At 59.8% G+C, this 22821-nt stretch overlaps 2 protein-coding genes across 3 annotated transcripts in view; one reads left to right on the plus strand and one right to left on the minus strand.

The window, feature by feature from the left end:
• Positions 1–11414, plus strand: part of CORO7 (coronin 7) — a 60495-nt gene extending 49081 nt beyond the window's left edge. The window contains exons 22-31 of one of the 2 annotated variants that reach the window (XM_052664255.1): positions 160–301; positions 392–481; positions 1284–1400; positions 1670–1805; positions 2220–2308; positions 2634–2720; positions 9596–9680; positions 10411–10547; positions 10882–10947; positions 11267–11414. In XM_052664255.1, coding sequence (XP_052520215.1) covers positions 160–301; positions 392–481; positions 1284–1400; positions 1670–1805; positions 2220–2308; positions 2634–2720; positions 9596–9680; positions 10411–10547; positions 10882–10947; positions 11267–11353 — 1036 coding nt within the window. In that variant the 3' untranslated portion in view covers positions 11354–11414. Of the gene's footprint in view, positions 1–159; positions 302–391; positions 482–1283; positions 1401–1669; positions 1806–2219; positions 2309–2633; positions 2721–2850; positions 2986–9595; positions 9681–10410; positions 10548–10881; positions 10948–11266 lie in introns of those variants that run through there. The other variant, XM_052664260.1, reaches the window with a different exon arrangement.
• A 641-nt stretch (positions 11415–12055) lies between these two features.
• GLIS2 (GLIS family zinc finger 2) lies at positions 12056–18443 on the minus strand. The gene is made up of 6 exons (XM_052664276.1): positions 18228–18443; positions 17192–17364; positions 16482–16658; positions 16271–16404; positions 16055–16173; positions 12056–14771 (listed from the first exon to the last, which is right to left on the minus strand). The coding sequence occupies exons 1-6, from the start codon at positions 18397–18399 to the stop codon at positions 13972–13974; spliced, it is 1575 nt and encodes a 524-aa protein (XP_052520236.1). The 5' UTR covers positions 18400–18443; the 3' UTR covers positions 12056–13971.
• Between the last annotated feature and the right edge of the window lie 4378 nt (positions 18444–22821).

Here is a 22821-nt window from a genome sequence, read left to right on the forward strand (position 1 = left end):
GCAGTGGACTCTGGTGGAACGGCCCAAAGGGTGACAGCCTGGCTGGAGCAAGGACCCTAGAGCAGAATGTTGGGGAAAAAAGCCCAGACATGCTGGAGTCTTTGTCATGCCTGCCCCGGGCCCCTCCTGCTCTGAGGACCCACTTCTGTCCCGCTGCAGCCGAAGCGAGCGCCAGCTCCTCCTGTACTCAGCCAAGGCCCTGGCTGGTGGCCCCTCCGCAGTGCTGGGGCTGGACGTGGCTCCCTCGACCCTGCTGCCCAGCTATGACCCGGACACCAGCCTGGTGCTGCTCACGGGCAAGGTGGGCTGGGGAGCACAGGCGGGGGCTTTGGGCAGGTATCGGGGGGGAAGGCACCTGAAGCTAGCCGCTTCACTGCTGCCATCCCCCTAGGGCGATACCCGCGTGTTCCTGTACGAGCTGCTCCCCGAGGCCCCCTTCTTCCTGGAGTGCAACAGCTTCACATCGCCCGATCCCCACAAGGTGAGCCGGTGTGCCGACTCTGGGTCTGTCCCCAGGTAGGACCGCGGGCTCCCCGCCCTCTAGTGGCCACATGGGCAAACTGCATGGGCCCATGGGACTTGCGGGTCACCAGGCCCTGGCTGGCAGGGTGTGCCGGGCAGCCTCCCGACCTGGTTGTTAAACTCATCCATTACTGAAAATTAAACTACGTAAGGTTAAGTCTTATGAACCCACAAATAAGTTGCATTAAAGACCAAGGCAATAGATATTTAATTTATCACTTCGCAGTTATTTTGTTTGACTTCACTGTTACTTGTGCTGTCGAGGTTACTTAATCTGTGGGCCCTTGTCTGCCAGAGATCTATCCTGAGCTGTTACAGCACTTCTCTTCCTGTATCTGCATTCCCCCAGTCACATTGTTGGTGTGAAGCTGGCCAGGCGGGCAGTTTTTACACCATGGAACTAGGCAAATGCTACAAACCAGGGCATTTTTCCTCCCAAGAGCTAGTTTTTAAACATCACACCACCGTCCAGGGCTAGGCCTTGCTCCTGGAGGTCCTAAGTGAGAGGTCCTGGGGGTCCGGGTGCCAGCGAACTCTGGACTCCAGCATCAGCCGTGGTTCAGCTGGTAATCAATCTGCCTGCAGTGTGGGAGACCTGGGTTCAGTCCCTGGGTTGGGAAGATCCCCTGGAGACGGAAAGGCTACCTACTCCACTATTCTGGCCTGGAGAATTCGTGAACTGTACAGTCAGTCCATGGGGTCACAAAGAGTCGTTCACGACTGAGCGACTTTCACTTTCTCACACTCCCCTCCCACCCCAGGGATTCATCCTCCTGCCCAAGACAGAGTGTGACGTGCGGGAGGTGGAGTTTGCCCGATGCCTGCGACTTCGCCAGACCTCCCTGGAGCCTGTCGCCTTCCGGCTGCCCCGAGTCAGGGTGAGCTGGGGATGCAGCATGCCAATGCCCAGCTCCCCCACTCCCCGGCCCCTGTCAGGGGCTTTGGGGCCTGGCTGGTCTTGTTGCCAGACTGCCCCACCCACTGCTCTGTGAGGCATCTGCGCCCCTTACTCTGCTGACATTCTGAGCCCCGTAGAAACCTCAGACTGGGGTCCTGGGTCTTGCCATGCCCGCCTGCCCAGTGGAGGCCTGTGTGCCCTGGGCCTTTGCTTGGTGCCTCAGAGCAGCCCCTTCCTCCATCGCTGCAGAAAGAATTCTTCCAGGACGACGTGTTCCCCGACACCACCATGAGCTGGGAGCCAGCGCTCAGTGCTGAGGCCTGGCTGGGAGGTGCTAACGGGACGCCCCAGCTTCTCAGCCTGCAGCCCCCCTGCATGACCCCAGGTAGGATGAGGGCCTGGGCGATGGGGGAGGGGAGGACGGAGGGGAGCAGGTGGGAGCTGAAGAAAGGGGCAGAAGGTCCAAGTCTGACCCTCCACCCCTGCTGGCACTCAGGAAGCTCTAGTGTTCCTAGGGACAGGTGGTTGTACTTCGGACTTGGTCTCTGAGCCCCTAGACGGTAGCGCCCAGGGTCTGTGTTTCTATCAGAAGCCCCCCGCCCCAAATGTGCATGAGTACACTCACACAGCCTGGTGCCGAGGGCAGGCCACGTGAACCAAGGGTTGGGTAGCTGTGAGTGCCACCTTTGGACTCTCTGCCACGGAATCTCCTATGGGCTGGAACCCAGGGGTCGGACCAGGAAGCCTGGCCCCAAGGGGCCTCTCTCCTGCCTGATGCTTGTCCCTGGTCCCACCCCAGTGAGCCAGGCCCCCCGTGAAGCCCCTGCCCGGCGGGCCCCCTCCTCAGTCTACCTGGAGGAGAAGTCAGACCAGCAGAAGAAAGAAGAGGTAGGCGGGGAGAGGGCTGGCCGCAGCGGGGGAAGGGGTCCTGGCTGCACATGGCGCAGCCTTTCAGCTCTCTAGTCCAACCCCGACTGGGCCAGGAGCCAGTGTCACCCATCTGTCAGTTGGACAGCTTGATGGGGAGGTCTTCCAAAATTCTGAAACTGACCGTCATAAGGGGGTGGGGCTCAGGAAGCCAGGGAAGGGCAGGGAGAGGCCCTTCCCAGGCCTGGCCTGGCCCAACCCAACCAGACCCAAGTGCACTTGGGACCTCTGTATACAGAGACCGCCATTTACTTCCTGCCTCTTGTTCCGTCCACCCTGTCCCCAGCTTCTGAGCGCCATGGTGGCGAAACTAGGGAACCGGGAGGACCCGCTCCCACAGGACTCCTTCGAAGGCGTGGATGAGGACGAGTGGGTGAGTGGACTGGTTGGGGGGCCAGCATCCTGTCCTGTCCCTCCCCGACTCACGCCTGCAGCCTGCTCACCCATGCCTTCCTCCTGGGCCCTCCCGACTCCCCTCCCTGCTTCTTGGTTCATCTCCCCAGGACTAGCCTGCGCACCAGCCGCCTCTAGCCTCACCCTCCACTGCCACCTCCAGGAAAGCCTGGTGCCCCCGTGCACCTCACATCTCTCCCTCAAACTGGAAGCCACCTCCTGGCCCTGGCACACCTCATCCCAGAAGCCCTGGCTTCCTTTGAGTCTTGGGCATTTCCACGGCCTCTGGGCTCTGCTGCAGTCTCCATGGATTGTCCGCATCTCTGCTCTTTCTGGAACTGGGTGCTTCGCCTCACTGCCTGCTAGCATGCGGAGCCAGGGGCATAGGGGTGGGGAGGGGTGAGGGCTCAGGGGCATGTCCCTGGGCAGGCTCTGGGCTCCCTGTCCCCCCTTCCTCTGACCTGGGCTGGTCCCAGCTTGGGCTGGCTTTGCTCAGCACCTTCAGTTATCACATGCCGTCCCATCTGGCCTGCTGCCCCAGTTCCGGTCAAGGGTCTAGGGGGCTGGCCCCTCCACCTGGCCATTTGGAGCAGCTCCAGCCTCAGGGGTCTGGGACCAGTCACCCTGCTTCCCAAACTTGAAGCCAGGAGAAATGGGTGTCACAGAGCTAATAGCCCAATTAAAGGGGGTGTGAGCCCCACAGGGACTGGCCTGCACGTGTCCTGGATGTTTTCAACAATTAAACTTTTCTAAGCTGGTCACCCTGGTGCCACTGTGGTCTCTTGGCTGGCTGGAAGGGGAAGGGGACAGTGGTAAGGGTGACGGTAGTCTGGCCCTGGGCTCCACCTGGTCCCAGGCCTCACTCTGCTCCTGCTGGGAGTTCATTCATTCTTCCGACACATGGGTACCTGGCCAGGTTCTCTCTGGATGGCAGCTCCGGTCATGAACGGGAGAGACAAGGCTTTTCAAGGCACTTGGCACAGTTTTAGTAGGCAGAGGGGAGCCAGACTGTGCTCAAGTTCGCAGATAGACAGTGTGTAGAGAACTGTGAAGTAGATAAACTTCATGAAAGGGAGCCCCTGGGATGCAGGGGGAGACCGTGGTCAGGGTCTGAGAAGTGACGAAGCTAAGAGATAACTCCTGAGGGTCACGGAGCCCAGGAGAGAGCCCTGAGAAGAACGTTTCAGATGAAAGGAAGGGCACTGAGGGAAGACTGCATTTGGATACTCAGGAAAGGAAAGAAGGGTGGTGGTCCAGAACACGGTAGGAGGCAGCCGGACTCTCGTTCATTCAACAGGAATGAAGGACTTCCCTGCTGGCCCAGCAGTTAGGAATCCATCTGCTAATGCAGGGGACATGGGTTCGATCCCTGGTCTGAGAAGATTCCATGTGCCGTGGAGCAAATAAGCCTGTGCATCACAACTGCTGAGCCCATGCTCCAGAGCCCATGCAGGAGAGTAGCTCCGCTCACCCAAACTAGAGAAAACCTGCGTGCAACAAGAAAGACTCAGTACAGTCGACAATAAAAATTTTTTAAAAAAGCTACTTTTCCAGGTGCTGATGCCCAAAAGTAGAGAAAAGCAGAAAAGAGGTCTTGCCCACCAGGAATCCACATTCTAGTGGGAGGGAACAGATAAATGGTATAATTTGATAGAATGTGATAAGAGTTTCAGGAAGAAAAAAAATAGGGATCAAGAATGGAAGTTTAAACCAGACATGTGCATGCGTGTTGAGTCGCTTCAGTCGTGTCCAACTCTTTGCAACCCTATAGACTGTAGCCCACCAGACTCCTCTGTCCATGGGATTCTCCAGGTAAGAATATTAGAACAGGTTACCATTTCCTTCTCCAGAGGATCTTCCCACCCAGGGATCAAAGCTGCCTTACTTACATCTCCTGCATTGGCAGGTGGGTCCTTTACCACTAGCACCACCTGGGAAACCCATATAGTATGATTCCATTTCTGTGAAACACCCAGAAGAGACCTTCATTGAGGAGACAGTGAGTGGTCACTAGGGACCAGGGGAGGGGGAAACAGCTAGTGACTGCTCATGAGTATGGAGTTTTAAGCAGGGAATGAAAATGTTCTGAAACTAGTGGAGATGGTTGCACAACTGTGTGAGTATACTAAAAAGCACTGAATTGTGAATTTTGAAGGGGCGAATTGTATGTGGTATGAATTATCTCCCAATAAAGCTGGTAGTAGTAGAAAAGCAAAGAGGAACTTTCACTCCACGGTTTACACTGCCAAGGCCATGGGTTCAGTCCCTGGTGGGGAACTAAGGTCCCCTAGGCTGTGTGGTGCGACCGAAAATTTTTGAAAAAGCAAAAGAATGGAGTACAAGTTGCAGCCCTGGTAGGGGGTCAAGGTGGCCTCGCTGAGAAGGTGACATTGGAACAAAGACTTGGAGGAATGAGAAGAGCCCTCCTTCCTAGACAGAAGAAACCTGAAACGAAACAGATTTTTCCTTTTTTTAACTACTAGTTATATATATATATATATATATATAATTTATTAATTTATTTATTTGGCTGTGTCGGGTCTTAGTTGCAGCAGGTGGGATCTTTCTTGTCATGAGGGCTCAGCAGTTGTTGCCTGGGCCTAGTTGCCCCTGTGGCATGTGGGATCTTAGGTCCTGGACTGGTCTGCTGCAAAGTGGATTCTTAACCATTGGACCACCATGGATGTCCCTGAAGCCTTTTTTGAAGTTTTCCTGTCTTCTTAAATATTGGTGAAAATTTAGCATCTTACTCCTTATCACGTTTGTGAAATGTATGTTTATTCTGTCTTTTAAGTCCCAAATACTTTGGCAAAATGAAGGGAAAAAGTATCTCTCCCCACCCCCGATAGAACAGGCCTTATTCTTTGTTCCTAGCACCCCAGGGTAGTCACCGGGGCTACGGTGTCCTGTGTCCTAAGCCTCGGGAGGTTTCCCCGGCGCCTGAGGCTGAGGCAGGCCCCACCCATAGCCCCGCCCACAGACCTTAGGTCTCCGCCCACGCCCCTGAGCGTCTATGGAGCAATGCGCATGCCCTGCGCATGCGCTCTTCGCAGTCTCCCTTGACCTTTGACCCTCCGGCCGCCCTTGAGCCGGGGCCGCGGGGCGAGGAAGTCGGACCCTCGGACTCCTGAACCTGAGTGGCCGCCATGGTGAGACCCGAGGAGCGGGGAAGAAGCCGTTTCGAGTCCGGGGGCGGGGGCCGGGCCGAGGAGCTCCGGCCGGGCTGCAGGTGCCGCTCGCCCCGCTGTATGCCCGGCGGGAAGCCGGGACTAGGCAGGGGTCGCCGCCGGGCGCCCTTCTGCGGGCGCTGGCGACCTCGGGGCCCAGGGAGAGCCGTCTGGCTGGAGGGCGAGGCGGGCCGGGGAATACCGAGCAGATGCGGTCGCCGCGTGCACCAGCCTTGTGCAGGGGGTCCTTGCTCGATTCCCGAGCTAGTTGATGGTGTCGCCCCATTATTGTTCCCATTTGAAAGCTAGCTAATCGGGCTGCGGGACTTTTCACGAGCAAGTGGCAGAAGTGGGACTTGACCCTGCGACACCGATAATTGAGCGTATCTGCGGTATCATCCCGAGCCAGCCCACAGATCTGGCCCACCCTGGTAGAGTCAGGTCACCTGGGGACCTTTAACAGTGCAGAGTCCTGAGGTCTATCCCCTGATAGAGGATTGTTCCCCAAGTTGTTGAGGCAGTGGGTTTGAGGAACCACTTCTTAACTGATCGTGATAAGGTGAGAGCTTTCAAGTGCCAGGCCCGGAGCCCTGGGGCTTATGTAGGTTCTCATTTAATTCTTAAGCAGGTACCCTCGTTGTCTCCATCTTAGAGGTAAACAACCTGAGCTCCGAGAATCTGACTTCTCCGGGGTCTCTCGTCCTGGTTTTAGCTGATGCTACACACATAGTGGTTGTTCTTGCCTTGTAATAGTCACTCCCATTTTCTGAGGACCACTCCCCACTACCCCCCCAAACTGGGTCCCTCACAGATGTTCCTGCATGGGACTCAGTCAGCCTTGAGGGACCGAGTGAAAGGTGGCCCCCAAGGAGTTTGTACCTTAAAGGGGAAAGGCAACGAATCCATAAAATAGGACAATATATTGATGGGAAAAGAAAGACAGTGCAGAATGGGTTGGTAGAAATGGGGGGAGCCTGGGAAGGTTTCACTCCAGGAAATGGGGGTGATGTGAGCTTTGTCTTTATTTTTGGTGGTGGCACGTGGGATCTCATTTCCCTGACCAGGGATTGAACCTGTAACCCCCTGCATTGGAAGCATGGTGTCTTAACCACTGGACAGCCAGCTGTGTCCAAGCCAAATCTCGAAGGATGTTGAGGTTTGATAATATTGGCATAGGAAGGAGGGTATTCAGTGGGTTAGTAGGTATGGCGTTTGTTGGGGGTGGGGTAATGAAAACGCTATGTGCAGCTCAGTGAAGATCCTATTTGAGAAGAGTGACCCGAGATGTGTGAATTCAGAGCTACAGAGACTATGGAGTAAAGAAGTAGGGGAACTGACCCTGGAGTCAGGGAGTAAAGGGTCTGTCTGTAGTGCGTGCGGTGGAGAGTGGTGAGGGAAGATAAAACCAGAACCGTTCTTTGTAACCAGACAGAGCTGGGGGGTGGGCTGTATTGGCTGCAGTGGCAACAGAAATGGGGGAGTGTGTGTGTGTGTGTGTGTGTTGTGGGAAGGCCAGAGCCCTCCTTCAGCAGAGGGAGTGGAAGGCATTGGGAAGCCCTGTCAAGTGTCGCACCCACTGGAGCCCGCCACAGCCCATACCCCTGGATGTGCCCTGGCAGATGTGACAGTCCTGGTCCTGACCTCCTCCTGCGTGGTTGTGATGTGCGCAGCTGTTTGCAGGCGCCCTGGGCAAAGACAGCCTCCTTTCTATCCCGGTGTGTCCTTGATAAGAGGCTGGGTCCATGCTGGCTCGGCTCACCAGCCCAAGGAACTGTGCCGTGAAGGGAGCTTTGCACGTCAGTCTGTCCGGGTCCAGGTTCCCTTCTTGATGCACTTGACATGGGACAAAGCACATTCCCGAGTGCTCCCCAGCCCCCCACGCCACCTGTGGTCCTTTGCCAGCTGCAGGGCTCTGGTCCCACATTGGGCTGTGGTGTTCCCCGGACAGGGCAGTGCAGATGTGTGGTGATGCAGGCTCTCAAGTGTGGCAGCAGGAGGGGAGGTCCGAGGCCTGGCGGGAATTCCTGGCCAAGGGAATCCTCGGAACCACTGGCAGGCCTGTCAGCCTCTCTGTCCCTCCGTCAGGACTAGCTGTCCGTCTCAGAGCCTCCTGCCCCACGTGGGAGAGGCTTCAGGCAAGCCAGGGTTGGGGGAAGCCAGGTGAGACTCTCCCACCGGAAGCGCATCCTCCTGGGCCTTTTCACCTCAGCACCTGCAGCCTTGCCCCTCCTCTGACCCCTGGCGAGTCTTCACAGAGCTTTGCCTTCTGGTGTGAAATATGGGGCTTGTGAAATCCAAACTGACTTCTCCTATGGCTTGGAACCACACCCACCTCGCCCATCAGGGGGGCCCAGCAAGGCCAGTTCCGGAGTCCGGGTTCCACTGGGATCTGACAAGCCCGTCTTCGGCCTCTGAGTTGGGTCCTGCCCTTCTGTTGTTCGGTCACCCTCCCTGCCGACCCTACGTGAGGTGGGCAGCCTGGGGACACCACAGCTGAGAGCACGGGCTGTGGGTTTTCTGCCCATCTTCCTCCTGGGTGCCAGTGATGTGTCCTCAGGTTGGTCACTAAACTTCTCTGTGTTTCCCTGTCTCGAGCTGTCAGGATCAGATGGCACAATAGATAGAATGTGTCCATCACAGTGCTCGACACCCTGGCTAAGTTCTTGTTGGACACCAACACTTGGAGGCGCCACGTGATCCGTGGTGACCCGCAGTGAGCACTCGCCGGTATCCTTCATGCGCACCTGTGTACCATTTCACACGCATGCGCTGTCTATTATCCCTAGTCATAGCAAGGTCTGTGTTTCGTGTCTCAGCCACACTACTCGTCTTGCTTCACAAGTCCCCCAGGCTCTTGGCTGCTCCCAGGCGTCCCCTACACTCTCCTAGTCTGGGCTTCCCCTGGTCCCTCTGCCTGAAAAAGCCCCCGTGTTACCATCATGATCCTACTTGCCCGGGAGGAGTGCCCTCACCCCCCAGAGTCCCCACATCCTTCCTGAGGGTTCCCCTCCCTCCGTTGACTGTGCCCACCTCTGGTCCTGCTTGATGCCCCACTCACCTCCGTGGGGCACTGCACCACGTGGTCTGAGTGGAAGCCTCCCACTCTGCATGGCAGTGGGGATTCCCGCAGGGCTGGGTCCTGTGTGTCTTAACGCCCTGGCACTGACTCTCAGGCGGGGTTTGAGTGAAGCAGTGAGCCAGTGGAGGAACGGGGGCCAAGGGTGGAGGGCGTTTTGCTCTCTTGTTGTGTCGAATGGAATGGACTTGAATAATGTGAGGAGAATCAGAATGGCCCTGCATCTCACCACCAACAGATGAAGGCTGGACCCACCAAGCTCAGATGCAGAACTGGCGGTGAGTCCGGGACCGACCCCGAGTTCTGGCTCCCAGGCCATGTTGCCTTGGCTCCTGTCCGCTTTGTCCGAAGGCTGAGAGAGAGTCCCATCTCCCTCTGGAGGACTCTTTCGGGTACCTGCCCCCCAAAACTCAAGACTGCTCTCCTGTGAGCCTCCAATGCCTCCCAGAGCAGAAGCTTGTATCAGGTGCCGGGAGGAAGTGGCCTGTGGCTGCCGTGCTGGGGTCCCTTGCCTCAGCCTTCCAGCAGCCTTGCCACTCGGCCAGCACCTCCAGGACTCATCTCCGGGGCCCTGAGAATGCAGCCACTAACAGGTGCCTTCTTTGCCCACAGGCCAAGTACCTGGCCCAGATCATTGTGATGGGCGCTCAGGTGGTGGGCAGGGCCTTTGCCCGGGCCCTGCGGCAGGAGTTTGCAGGTAAGCTTGGCTTCCTCTCTCCCTCACGCTGGGCCACCTGTGAATGCAGGGACCCCTTGTGGGCTGGGTTCTGGCAGCTTGGGTGGCCTGGGACACTTCCTGTAGGGGGCAGTGCTTGATCTTGGGACATTCCCAGAGAAGGGAGACCTGATTGACGCGAGCATCCGGCCAGGAGTGGGCACACTGGCCTGCCTGCCTGCCTGTTTTTGCAAATAAAGTTTTATTGGAACAGCCAGCCAGAGTCCAGTAATTGCAACACAGACTAATTGACCTGCAGAATCTAAAATATATTCTCTGACCCTTTAAGGAAAAGTGTACTGGCTCCTAAATCAAGAGGTCACCCAAGGCGGCCTGCTTCAGTGGCCTCAGTGACCACAGGGCAGCCGGGTCTCATCTGGGCTGCCACCCCTGCCTGCAGCCTCACTCTGCTACCCTAGCAGCCTAAGCTCCCTGACTTGTCGCATGCCCAGGGTGAGAGGGTGGGGAAGACGAGGGACAGGGTCATCTCCTGGTCTGGGCTGGAGACCTGATGCCAGGTTTGACCAGCCCCTGCCCCGTCCTCTGGTGGGGAAAACCTGTCCTCACTTGCCTACCCACCCCTAACCCCCCAAAATCCACTCCTGGAGGAGATGCCCCCTGGCCCTGCCCGTCTCCTCCCGCACCCCCTGGTGGGGATGAGCTGCTCCCTGGGAAAGCCCAGGGTCAGGCGCTCAACCGCATATTCACACAGCCAGCCGAGCAGCGGCAGACGCCCGGGGACGTGCCGGACACCAGTCTGCAGCCGCCTCCAACCTCTCGGGCCTCAGCCTCCAGGAGGCACAGCAGATTCTCAATGTCTCCAAGCTGAGCCCCGAGGAGATCCAGAAGGTAAGGCACCCCCGGCCGGCTTGGAGATAAGCCGACCACAAGTGGGGAGAAGGTGGCAGGCTGCCAGCTGATGGGGGGAGGGAAGGAGGCAGGAGTGGGGGCCCTGAGCGCGGCCGGCTGGGACTCGAGGAGGCCACCATTGTTTGTTGCTGTGCAGGCCGCAGAGGCGGAGGCACAGGCCTTGTCTCATGGGCGCCTGTCCGCTTCTCCACCCCTTAGCGGCTCCCAGCATTGGAACGCGCTGAGGGGCAAGCCCTTTCGCTTTCCTTCTTTGTCATCTCCTAGCTTCCCCCGCTTCTGTAACCAGGGACTCACCGTCTCCCCTCCTCTGCAGAACTACGAACACCTATTCAAGGTGAACGATAAATCCGTGGGTGGCTCCTTCTACCTGCAGTCAAAGGTGAGCATGGGGGGAGGGCGGGCTGGGGCGTCCCTCACTTCTGGGCAGTTCAGAGCTTGGCAGGAGAAGGGTGCCCAGGGCTCAGGGGGCCCCCTGAACTGCCAGTCCCTCAGGGTTGCCAGTGGGGCTGTGTCGACCTGGGCCCTGTGTCACCCTGGATGGTGGCCCCCCAGCAGCCATGGCCTTGAAGAGCCAGGACTGCTAGCTGGCGGGGTGCTGGAACCAGCTCCCTGACCTGCCCACGGCCCTCCAGGAAGCCAGAGCAGGACCTGGGGAGGGAGAGGGTGCCCAGCCTAACTGTTTGTGACCCCCTCCCCAGGTGGTCCGAGCGAAGGAGCGTCTTGAGGAGGAACTCAGAATCCAGGCCCAGGAGGACAGGGAGAGACAGCAGCCACCTAAAACGTGACCGCTTGGTTCCTCCCGCCCACCCGCCCGCCTCTAATTTATAGCTCAGTAATAAATGTCTTTTCCGCATTTCTTGAGTATGCATGTCCAGATTCCAGAGGCAGGCCGCTCTTCCTGCCAGCCGTGGGGCTGTGCAGGGAAGAGAGGCGGTGGTGTTCGCCCGCCCATGGTTTGGCCTCTGACACTTGGCGGGGCCAGGGCAGGCAACCAGTGGTCACGCCGTCACGCATCAGACAGATGGGCCACTCCCACGCCGCCCTCAGGTTGGCCCTGCTTGCCCCACTGTGGATGGGGCCCCAGCTCTGCCACAGGCTTCCCTTTCCTGAGCTGGGTTGGGCGGTAGCCCCTCAGTAATCTGGGGAGTCAGCTCCAGGATACAGCTGAGGAAGAGGAGCCTTTGCCAGCCTGATGGCCCCGAGGAGGCCAGGGAGCCCGGTACCTCCCAGAGCCAAGATGCTCGTGGCGGGTGCGGCGGAACCCACGACATGTGTTCCAGAACCTTCCATCTCAGCACTGCCTGTCCCATCCAGCTCCCAGCAGCAGACAGAGAGCTTGTGGCACCCACAGGGTTGGACAGAAACCCCGGAACAGGGCCTTGGCCTGGGTGGGGGACCCCAGAGCCAGGCATGGGCGGCCGGAGGTGGTCTCCCGTGCAAGGCCCAGCTCCTGGCACATCTAAGACAAAGCATGTTTGTAACTCACTTTTATTTCATTTCTTTATAAACTTCCTCTCACATGGAGGAATATATTGTTATAGTCATTAGCTTATCTCTCTTTTCTTTTTTTAAACTCTATGCTAACAGCAATGGAGCCAAGAGGAGGAAAAACAAGCTACGATAGAAAGGCACTTAGAACCTGTTAGAATACTGATATCCTGGAATGTGCAACAGACCGACAACAACGACACGTACACCGGCCTCCTCGGGCCTGGTCTATCACCGAGTCACATGCTGAGCTAATGTCGCCTTCCTATGCCCTGTTCCTCTGCTCCTGGGGCTTGAGTCCAACCCCTCGCCCCAAAGGGGACTTAAGGCCTGGGGCCCTTGTTGGGGTGAGGGGCCTGGGTCCGGGGTGGGGTGCCAGGGAAGGAGACCAGCTCCCTCCTGCTCTGCTTGTGGCCCCTTCAAGGGGCAGAGCCAGCGCTGCAGGCCTGTCAGCGGGCCGGGTCAGGGTGACCCCTCTGGGATAGAAGGGCGGTCCAGGAAAGGGCGGGTGAGCAGAGAAGCAGCAGGGAGACCTCAGAGCTGCAGGGGCCCAAGGGTCCCCCTGCGGCCCTACAGCTCCCCCCTCCTGCAGCTGGGACGTGGAGAGTGCGGCCTAGGGCAGGGCCAAGGCCAGGACCCCCTAGACTGAAGCTGGGCCCCTGACGGGAGGAAGCACGAGGGCCCAGGGTGGGGCACGAGACAAGCTGCTGCCCCGTCAGGGCCTGGTGGGGAGAGCCTGGCCCCTGGGCTGGGGAGCAGCGTGGGCTGCAGGGGCACATGGAGCCCCCGTGCCCTGGGCTCCCCTGGCCCCTGGAGGGCAGGGGCTTAGTTCAGAGAAGCCAAAGGAAGCAGGCCACAGGGCCAGCTCTCCCCTCTGGCTTCCCCTGCCCCCACAGCCTCTGTGGCTGCCTTGCTGCCCCTCATCCCTTGTCGAGCCCAGGTCCTTCATCATCTGTCCGTAGCCACTGGGACGCTCCCATGCCCAGCACCGGCCTGGAGCCCCCTCCTCTGCAGCGGCTCTGCCTTGACGCCCCCAGAACAGAAGCCGTGTCTTGGCCTGGGGTTGTCCCTAGCCAGCCTCCCCCATCCCCGGGTGCAGGGTCCCAGGCCAGGCCCAGCCCCGCCTGTTCCCTGAGCTGGGCACCTCTCCCGACTCAGGGCTCCCTGAAAGCAGAGGGATGCAGGGGCAGACGAGTGGCCAGCCAGCCCAGAGCAGGGACCCTCGCCTCAGGCAGCGTGTTGGCCACTGCAGACGGCAGGCAGTGGGGGCAGCTGGTCAAGCGGGCCTCCCTCCCTCAGCCGGGAGGCGCCTTGTCATGGGAGGAGGTGGCTTCTTGCTGTGGCTTAGCCGTGGCCTGCGTCTGTCTTGCTCTCCCTCTGGAGGGTGGACCAGAGGGAGAGGGGTCAGGAGCCTCCAGAGCAGGGGCCCGGTGAGTAAGCAGGATGGGGTGGGACCTTGATCCCAGGGGGCTCCTCCCAGCTCACCACTGAAGGGGGTGGGAGGGAGTCTGGTGCCAGCGGGGAGGGCCGAAGCCACCCCCAGCTCCACCCCCACTGCTGGGTCAAGGCTGGCAAGTGGGCAAGGGAGAGAGGGTGACCTGCCCAGCTGGCCACGGGATGAGGGAGACAACCAGAGTGGGTGGGGGGCAGGCAGGCGTGGGCCGGAGGTGAGCCAGGCCTAAGCTCTCAGGGGCATGGCTCTCCACTGGCCGGCAGACTTGTTTCCCCTCCTCAGGAGCCCGGGTGCCCACCATGCCCTTCTAGCACCATCCTTGCTGCCCAGGGTCGCCCCCAGGGCAGGAGGACATTATTGCTATTTCGCAGAAGAGTTTCTGTTCGTCGTCAGGGGCAGGCAGGCAGGCAGGGCTGGGAGCTGCCGACTGGGCTGCAGGTGGTCAGTGTCCACCGAGTGGGTTCAGTTCACCACGGCTGGTTTGAGCAGCACGGAGCCCGGCGGGATGACCACCCAGCCGGAGGCCAGCGCCTCTGGGCTGCTGGCGGCCGAGTTGACGCCCGTGGACAGGTCCAGCACAGTACCTGGCAGCAAGGGCAGGCCGTCGGGGCTGGGCCGGGAGCGGCTGCCCTCAGTCCTCTCGAGGGGGGTCTTGCGGCCCTCCGAGCTCAGGGCCCTGGCCGGCACAGCCCCACGCCCCTTCTCCCCCTCAGCCTTGCCGCCAGCGGAGCCAGCGAGGAGGGAGACCACGGGCAGGCCCAGTCCGCCGGCCCCAAAGGGCGAGGGCAGCAGCGGGTTCTTGGCCAGGTTGAGGGGCAGGACGGGGCCGGGCAGCCCAGGGCCCATGCCCCCCGCACCCCCAGCGCCCCCGCCGTTGCCACAGGCCAGGGCGCTGAGGTCCAGGGGGCCGGGGGCCAGAGGCAGGGGCAGGCCGGGCAAGCCAGGGCCGCCGAAGAGGGCGGCGGGGTTGGGGATGATGATCTGCGCCCCGCTGACGTAGGGGCTGCTGTCGGGGGTGGGCAGTGGGGGCTTGGTGGGCGGGCGGAGCTGCAGGAGCTCGTGCTGCTCGTGGGACACAAAGTGGCCGTGGGCCTTGATGTGCTTGCGCAGCGAGCTGGGGTCCGTGTAGCGCTTGTGACAGCCGGGCATCTTGCAGTAGTAGGGCTTGTCCACGTAGTGGGTGCGCGTGTGCTTGAAGCGGTCACTGGAGTTGGAGTAGCGCTTGTTGCAGCCCTCGTAGGGGCACACATACGGCTTCTCGCCTGCGGGGTGGGGTGGGGCCTTAATGAGGGTCTTCCGCTGGCCCAGGCCAGCCCCGCCCACCCACTCACCCAGACAGAGACCTCCCCGAGACCACAGGCTGTTTGATTCGGGGCAGCCGTGTCCCCAGCACCTACGCAAGCTCTGACTCCAGTGGCCTGGCTGTATGTACCCTCGGCCTTGGGCCTATGCTTCAGGCTGTGATGACAGTGACCCCTTTCACAAGTAATGACACACAGACCCTGCTGGTGCCTGGCTCACAGTGAGCACACAGGGGTGCCCTTGACCCTGACTTGGCAGTGGCTCCAGGCTTACACCAGTGCTTCCCTGGTGGCTCAGACAAAAAAGAATCTGCCTGCAATGCAGGAGACCAGGGGTTCAATCCCTGGGTCAGGAAGATCCCCCAGAGAAGGGCATGGCAACCCACTCCAGTATTCTTGTCTGGAAAAAATCCCATGGACAGAGGAGCCTGGGGGTCCCAGAGTTGGCCACGACTGAGTGACTAACACTTTCACTTCACTTTCACCAGTGGCTCCAGATTTACTAAAAGGCTGTCCCCGCCGACCAGAGCTGGCCAGAACCCCACAAGGCTGTGAGCTTTTGAAAGTACCTCGAGTATAAAATATACACCAGAGGGTGGTCCAGTGGTTAAGAACCAACCTTGCTATGCAGGGGACATGGTTTCGATCCCTGGTCATGAAACTAAGATTCCTACATGCCTCAGAGCAACTAAGCCTGTGTGCCACGACTACAGAGTCTGTGCGCCTGCAACGAACGATCTCTCACGATGCAACCAAGACCCGAGGCAAACAAATAAATAACATACATCCTGGAGTCTGCAGACTTTGTGGGAAAAGAATTTCAGTGTCCCATTGATGTTTTAATATTAAAATGATTGCATTTTGAATATACTGAGCTCAAGAAAATGTATCATTGTATTAATAACTCATCTCATCGTGTATTTCTTTGTACTTTTTTTTTTCCGGTGAGGGTGATTAGGAAACTTAAGATTAGGCGTGTGGCTCTGCCGGCCAGTGCTGGCCCTACTGTGCGTGCCGGGGTCCGTGAGGGGCGAGTGGACACGCCACAGTCAGAGGGGGAACGAGTCGACAACCACACAGACACAGTGCCGAGCACGACGCAGGAAGACGCGTCTGTGCCCCAAGAGCGGGTGGGGCGGGTCTCCCCCTAACAGGACAGGACACCCCCCCAGCATGTGGTGCTTGGGAAGGGAGGGCCACACAGTGGGGTGTGTGCCCGTCCCCTGGCTGCCGGGGGCCCTCACCTGTGTGTGACCGGTTGTGGATCTTCAGGTTCTCCAGGCGGGAGAAGCTCTTGCTGCAGGTGGGGCAGCGGTGCGGCTTCTCGTTGGTGTGGGTGCGAATGTGGATAAGCATCTTGTACCTGCTCCGGGGGGGAGGCGGGGGGAAGGGGGGTGGGGAGCACGGCTCAGCCGCTGGACACTCAGGCCCCCCTTCCTGCCCCCTCGCCCCCCCCTCACCTGGCGTTGAAGCCGCGGCCGTGGCGGGCGCAGCCCTCCCAGTGGCAGCAGTAGCCCGCGTCCTTCTCGGGCTTCACGTGGTAGTCATTGACGTGGTCTACCAGGTCTTGAAGGAGCTCGAAGGGCTGGTTACACTGCGAGGCCAGGAACGTGCTGAGCCCGCGAGGGGGCCGCCCGCCCCGGACCCTGCCCCGCCCAGCTCCCCGCTCACCTTGGCCCAGCGACACACCAGCTGCTTGGGCAGGGGCAGCTCTGGCGAGAGGCACTTGTCCTTGGGGGGGGTGAGGAAGGAGGAAGCAGGCAGATGCAGGGCCCCCCCAGAGCCCAGCGGCAGGAAGAACTGGAAGGAGCTGGGGACACCGTCCAGGTAGCGCAGAGGCTGGAGGTCCTGGGGGAGGCGGGAGGCAGAGCGGGTCAGCAGCTGCCCGTGGGCCCGCTGGCCCAGACCCCTGCCCGCCTGGCCCATCTCCCTCTCTCCAGGGGCTGAGCAGTGCCCCACACAGGACATGTCCCAGCCCCAGCTACTGGTACCTGTGCACAGGACCTCTGTGGAAAGAGTCTGTGCAGATGTAAGTTTAGAGGTCAGGCTGGCTGGGGACCCTAAACCCAGCGACCAGTGTCTCCACAAGAGAAAGAGGGAGATTTGGAGACACACACAGAGGACAGGCCACGACAGAGGCAGAGAGACTGGAGTGACGCGGCCACAAGGCAAGGGGCACCTGGAGCTGCCAGAAGCCAGCAGCGGCCAGGGAAGAGCCCTCAGAGCCTTGGGAGGGCACACAGCGCCATCAGCACAGTGATTCTGGACTTCAGCTTCCAGAATACACTTCTGCCACTTTAAACCACACAGTTTGTGGTCCTTTGTAACAGTGGGCCCAGGAGGTAAGTGCACCGTTTCGAGAACGCGCATCTCCCCCTTACCGGGCCGGTGGGCGCTGTGGGCAGGTCCCCGTTGCCCTGGCGCTCGGGGGACAGCGAGCTGCTGCCGTTGGGGGAGTCCAGCCCAGACGGCGGCGACAAGCTGAGGTCTACCAGGGGGGCTGCCGAAAAGCGTCCCTCCACCTTCTCAGGGAACTTGGGGTTCAGCAGGAAGCCTAGGACAAAGGCAAGATTTGGGGGTACTGGAGCCAGGAGTCCTGGCGGGCCAGGACTTCCCACCCATGACTCCTCCACTGTGACTCGGAGCAGACGCCAGCCATGGCACCCCCATCCCCGGCCACCCCGGAACCCAGGAATCGGAGCCTCCACAGCCGACAGGTGTGACGATTGCCAAGGTGGGAGCCTGGCCATCGGTTAAGACAGGAAGTACTCATTCTTCAGATTGGGGTGGGCTGGCACACAGGGTAAGTAACTGAACAGGAACTTGAATCCAGGGCGCCTGGCTCCCATCACAATGTCAGGTAAGGACTTTACTCACTTTCCCCCCAGTCCTTTTCTGCCTCAGTGCCCCCTTCTGTAACATGAAAGGTTTGGGCTGGGTGGCCCAGCTCAGATATGGTAGATCCGGTTTTCAGGGTCCACATTCAGAAATGGAGTGGAAGACCTGAGCTTCAAGTAACCCCCCCACCCAGAGAAGCACCCGCTGGGCTTGATCCCCCGTCTGCCTGGTTGGCCAACCACACCACCTCCGAGCCCAGACACAGGGCCACAAGGCCTTCTGTTACTACCTGTGCATTCCCTGCTGCCCCTTAAAGCTCCCCCAAATCCACCCAGAGGCCTGTCTGTACTAGCTCTGCTGAGCCAGCTTCGGGAGCTGGGCTGGTCAGTCCCCTCCTCCCAGGGACAGTGATGAACATGCAGAGATGAACAGCTGGGAGGGTGGGTAGACAGTGTCAGGCTGGGGGCACCCTAAGTGAGGCTGTGAGGGGCTGCGGCTGCGTCCAGGTGAGCCCATCAGGGGACGTTTTTCCTATCGCCAGGGCTCCGAGATTGCTGCTCTGCCCCGGGCGTGCAGTACCTGACGGCGGGGAGCCCGGGGAGCCAGGTGTGGGGCTGTCGTCCACCAGACCGAGTTCCCTGTGCAGGGCTCGGTGCCGGGCTGCGCTCAGCGTCCTCTCCCGCTTCTCTCTCGCCGCTCGGAGCTTGGTGATGCTCAGCTTCAGGTCGAGCGGCTCGTCCAAGGAGTGCATGGTGGTGGGGGCTGGGGGGTGGAAGCAGCGGTGGCAGGCAGCGAGGGGTTCTGGAGCTGGTATTCAGGCAGGAACCTGAGAGCGAGCAAGAGCTGTGCTGTGACACTGGGACTCCAGACTCATCCTCAGGCTGCACTCACTAAAGCCCAAAGGAGCGGAGAGGCAGTGTGCGCGGGGCAGTGTGAAGGCTGTCTCCCGGGCACAGAGACCCTCTCGGTGGCCCCGGACAGCAGGTACATCAGAGACAGACAACCACCGACCTGGATCTAACGCATTCATCTCCCGTGAGGCTTTCTGGGAAGCAAAGCTCACAGGGTCCAAGCCTGCCATGAACCGAGCTTTAGTGACGGCCTCAAGCTGCAGAGCTAGGCAGTCGCACAGCCTTCAGATTCAAGGCTAGATCTTCTCCCTGGAACTGGCCGGGCAAGTCCCAGAGGTCATTTCTGACTGGGTGGGAGGTGATGCCTGGGACACATGCCTGATTTGAGCCAGAAGACCCAGAACCAGGCCAGAAGGGCAATGAGTGTCCTCCCAGATAGCCCTCAAAGGGCCTAGCCACTGACCACTGGGCCAACCACTCTAGGCAGCCCCCTAGGAAACTCCAAGAGAATGAGGCCCAGAGCCTGTCCCAGGCAAGCCCTGCAAAGCACAGCCTGGTCCCTAGGGTTGGGCGGACAGACAGGTGGCCTTGCGTTCCAGGGCGGAGGGCCCCACCGGCTGGGGACTCAGAGGCTCTGGGCTACCACCAGGGGGCAGCTGGGGACTATGGCCCAGCCACAGCCAGGATAGGGAAAAGTGATCAGTTGTCTAGTGGTTAGTAAAACACATACATACATAATTTTTTTAATAGTGATGATACTCTTATTTTGATTGGTACATTTTCACCACTTTCTTAGAATTTCTCAACGGCATAACATTCTTCACACGTAAAAAAACCCCAAGAGCAAGGTCAACTCTTCATTCCAAATTCCAACATCATTTTTCACGGCAGCAAACTTCACATGCTGGGAAATGCTGTTTCCTTGTGTTTGTTCATTGAGATGATTGCATCCTGACAATCTATCTGCCAAAGAAGATAATCCCTGCCATTCAGCAACTCCAGCTCTTCACAATTTTATACAGAACATTCCCAAGACCACCACATGGTAAAAGACTTTGTATATTTCACTAGTATGTGTGCTTGCTGAGCTGCCTGGAGCTTTCCACGGAGCAGGATGGGGACCCATGTTCCCAGTCATCTTCTCCACGACAAGCCCTGAGGCAACGCTAAACCAGCCTTGCCCCAGCTCCAAGCCTCCTCTCATCCGTCTCCCAGACAAGACCCTGTGTGCACACAGGTCACAAAGTCCTCACTTAGGGCCCTCTGCTTCTGAGGACACATCCCAAGACCCCAGCACATGGCAAAACAAAGCTGGAGTCTGAGCCTGGGGAGGGGGCTGCATTATCACAGTATTGGTAGTTGCACTTGGCCTTGGGACCGAAATCTGTGACTCGACTTGTTCCTCCATCAGGTGGGAGCTGGCAGATCTGTCTGGATGAACCCGCATGCAGGGCATGCATAGGTCAGGAGTTCTCAGTGACACTGGGGGCTGGGACCACACTGCCACCTTGTCCCCTTAGGAGCTCCAGTCCTAGACAGGCAGGTGGGTGGGTGACAGTGATCAATGGACCTGGCCCCCTCCACTCTTCCTCTGTCTGGGCAGGGAGCTGCCCTCTGCCTGACCCACCCCCCAGTGATGTCTGTCTGTCTGTGTGTCTGCTTGTCCCTCCACCTGTTTATTTTTAGACACAGGCCCAGTCCAACCTCCCTGAAGCTCCTCTGTGCTGGGAGCCTGGAAAGGGAGGAAGGAAGTAAATATTTATGCTGATTAAGAATTCAGGAGCCAGGAAGGGCTGGTGGCCTGGTCCCTCAGCTGGCCTAGGGCCACAGGCCTCCCCACAGCCTGTCCCCCGCCCCCCACACAATCTCTTGGAGGAGACCACAAGGGCAGGATGGTTTGGGAACTGGGAATTCAGACTGACACTGACTCTCAACGGCAACACTGCTCAAGTAACGTCCTTTGGCACCTGCCTACTGCACCCCACCCCACCCCAGGTCCCTGCCAGAGGGGAACCAGGGAGACACCATGGGTCACCGCATTTCGGAGACTTGCAGGAGACACTGCCTCAGCTCAGAAAGGAGGACCCCAAAAGGAGTTAGTCTCCCAGGGTGAGGCTGGGACTCCAGCACCAACTGAATCAGCAGACCCAGTCCCCAGAGACCCCACCCTAAGCCCCCTACTTCCTGCTACTGGTCCTGCCCTGGGAACAGGGGTTCATTCTGATGGAGCCAGAGCAAAGCCAGGAGACCAAAACTGGTCACTCCTAGAAAAGGAAGAAGGATCAGCCCCCAGAACCCACAGCTCCCAGCACTCCCCTACCCCAGGCTGTCCCCATCCATCCAGGGGTAAGACGCCTGTGACCCTCCTTCCTGCTTTGACCGTGATCAACCTGGAAGTGTCCCCTTTCACCCCCCACAGGCAGGGGGATGGCCAGTTCTGGGCTCGGGCTCTGCTCTTTGTTCCCGGTTTGGATGAAGGGGGGCAGGCGAGAGCTAGTGTCAACTCTCTTGGGCCTCAGAGGCCCTGAGCGGGACGTACCCGCGCCAGAACCCCGGGACTGGCGCGGTAATCACCCCCCTGGAGGCCGGCTAGCCAGCCATCACCGGATTGATTTTCGGGGGTGGGCGGGTGGACATGCGGTGTTTGTTTTCCGGATAAGGGCAGGGACCCGCCTCGCCGAGAGCAGAGGCAAGTTTCTTAGGCAGCGTGGAGCCCAGAGAGGGCCGGTGCCCAGCGGGTGCCACACGGAGCCTGGCTGCAGAAGCCCCAGCCCAGTTTCCCGCTAGTCGCGAGGTGACCCCACGAGCGCCAGGCTACCGCGGGGTTGTGCGATTCCCTGATCGCTGGAGGGGGCGGTTAGGGAGGCGGCGCCGAGGTGGCCGCGCGGCCGGGCGCCGCTGCTCCAGCTGCGAAAGGAACTAATTAGGGCGGAGGGAGCGGGAGGAAGCGGCGCGGGGCGGGAGCGCGCGGGGACCACCGGGGCGGCGGGGGCGGGGCGGGGTCACCCCGAGGGTGGGCCGCGCTGGCCCTCGGGGGGCCGGCCCCCGCCCCGCCGCGCCCGCCGGCCTGGCGCAGACAATGGCCGCTATTGTGCGCCCGCCTGCCGCGCGCAGACGGCCCCCAGCTGCAGCTCCCGCAGCGGCCGGCCGGCCCTACCTGGCGGCGCGACCGGCCCCCGGCCGAGGGGCGGGACGAGCGCGCGGCGGGGCCGGTCCCCGGGGAAACTGAGACCCGGAGGAGGCCCCGCCTCCGCCAGGTCCCGCGGCGAGGGGCGGAGCGCGGACCCTAAAGAGGGTGGGGGGGCGGTGTCTTTATCTACCGCGTTCCCACCATGTGCCGGGAGCCATCTGTGTGCCCCGAACCCTCTAAAGCCGCTTCTGCTGAGCACAGATGAGGAAACTGAGGCTCAAGGTCACCAGGCTAATAAGAGCCGCGGGCAGGAATCTGTCCTGGAGAAAGCCCCTCGTCACTGCTTGGGAGGGGCCCGCTAGCTGCCCCGCAGCCGGGAGAAGTGCGGGTGTGGATGGAGGCGTTGAGCTCGGCACACCCCACTGAGGCACCCGGGGTTTCTTTGCCAAAAAGAGCATAGGACCCGCTGTAAGATGGCCCCCACCGTCCCGCCCACCCCACAGCTGCGAGGAGCCAGGTGAGTGGAAGCCAAGATAGCAGTGTCGTCAGGCAAGAAGAGGCACACCCCTTATTCCCAGGTGATGGGGGTGTAGGGTGTAGGGACGTAGTCCTGACTCTGCCCTTTGGTCAGCCATGATCTGTCCAACCTAGGACTTGGGGACAAGGGCCCAGGAGGCAGTTCTCAAAAGTCCACGTGGCTTTCTTGCTATGGAATGAAAGCAGAAGCAAGTCCCTGGCTTCCCCTGTGCCCATCAGTTCCCACCTGCTCAGAGGATGCCCCTTGTGTCTGGTACAGGGACCAAAACCATCAGTACATGGGTCCTATGGGGGGAAGCTGAGGGCCAGGAAGGGACACCGCTCGCCCACATTGCACAAGTGGGTGGCAAGCCTGGGACTGGAAGCCGAGGACAAATATCACCACCATCCCCCAGCTGTTGATAGTCGGGCAATGTACCAGCACCTGTTTAAGTCAGGTGCTGTTTCATCCCCATTTTACAGATGCAAAAACTGAAGCTCAGGGAAATGAACTGTCCCGGGTCACACAGCTTGTCTCTAGCAGAGCCGAGTTTCAAGCCCAGGTGAACCCAGAAGCCATGTTCACCCATCGGTACCCCAGGGGACCCTGGATGTGGGAAGGGGCAGGCAAAGGAGCTCTGGCTTCCCACCCCCGCCTTGCCCATGGGTTTGTGGG

Source organism: Budorcas taxicolor, chromosome 2, assembly GCF_023091745.1.
Source record: "Budorcas taxicolor isolate Tak-1 chromosome 2, Takin1.1, whole genome shotgun sequence".
Classification (NCBI taxonomy): Eukaryota; Metazoa; Chordata; class Mammalia; order Artiodactyla; family Bovidae; genus Budorcas; species Budorcas taxicolor.

Coding starts and splice junctions, on each gene's coding strand:
- GLIS2 (XM_052664276.1), bottom strand. CDS start 18,399: ATGCACTCCTTGGACGAGCCGCTCGACCTGAAGCTGAGCATCACCAAG. Junction 17,365..18,227: donor CCCGGGCTCCCCGCCGTCAG/GTACTGCACGCC, acceptor CCTTTGTCCTAG/GCTTCCTGCTGAACCCCAAG. Junction 16,405..16,481: donor TGGTGTGTCGCTGGGCCAAG/GTGAGCGGGGAG, acceptor CTGGCCTCGCAG/TGTAACCAGCCCTTCGAGCT.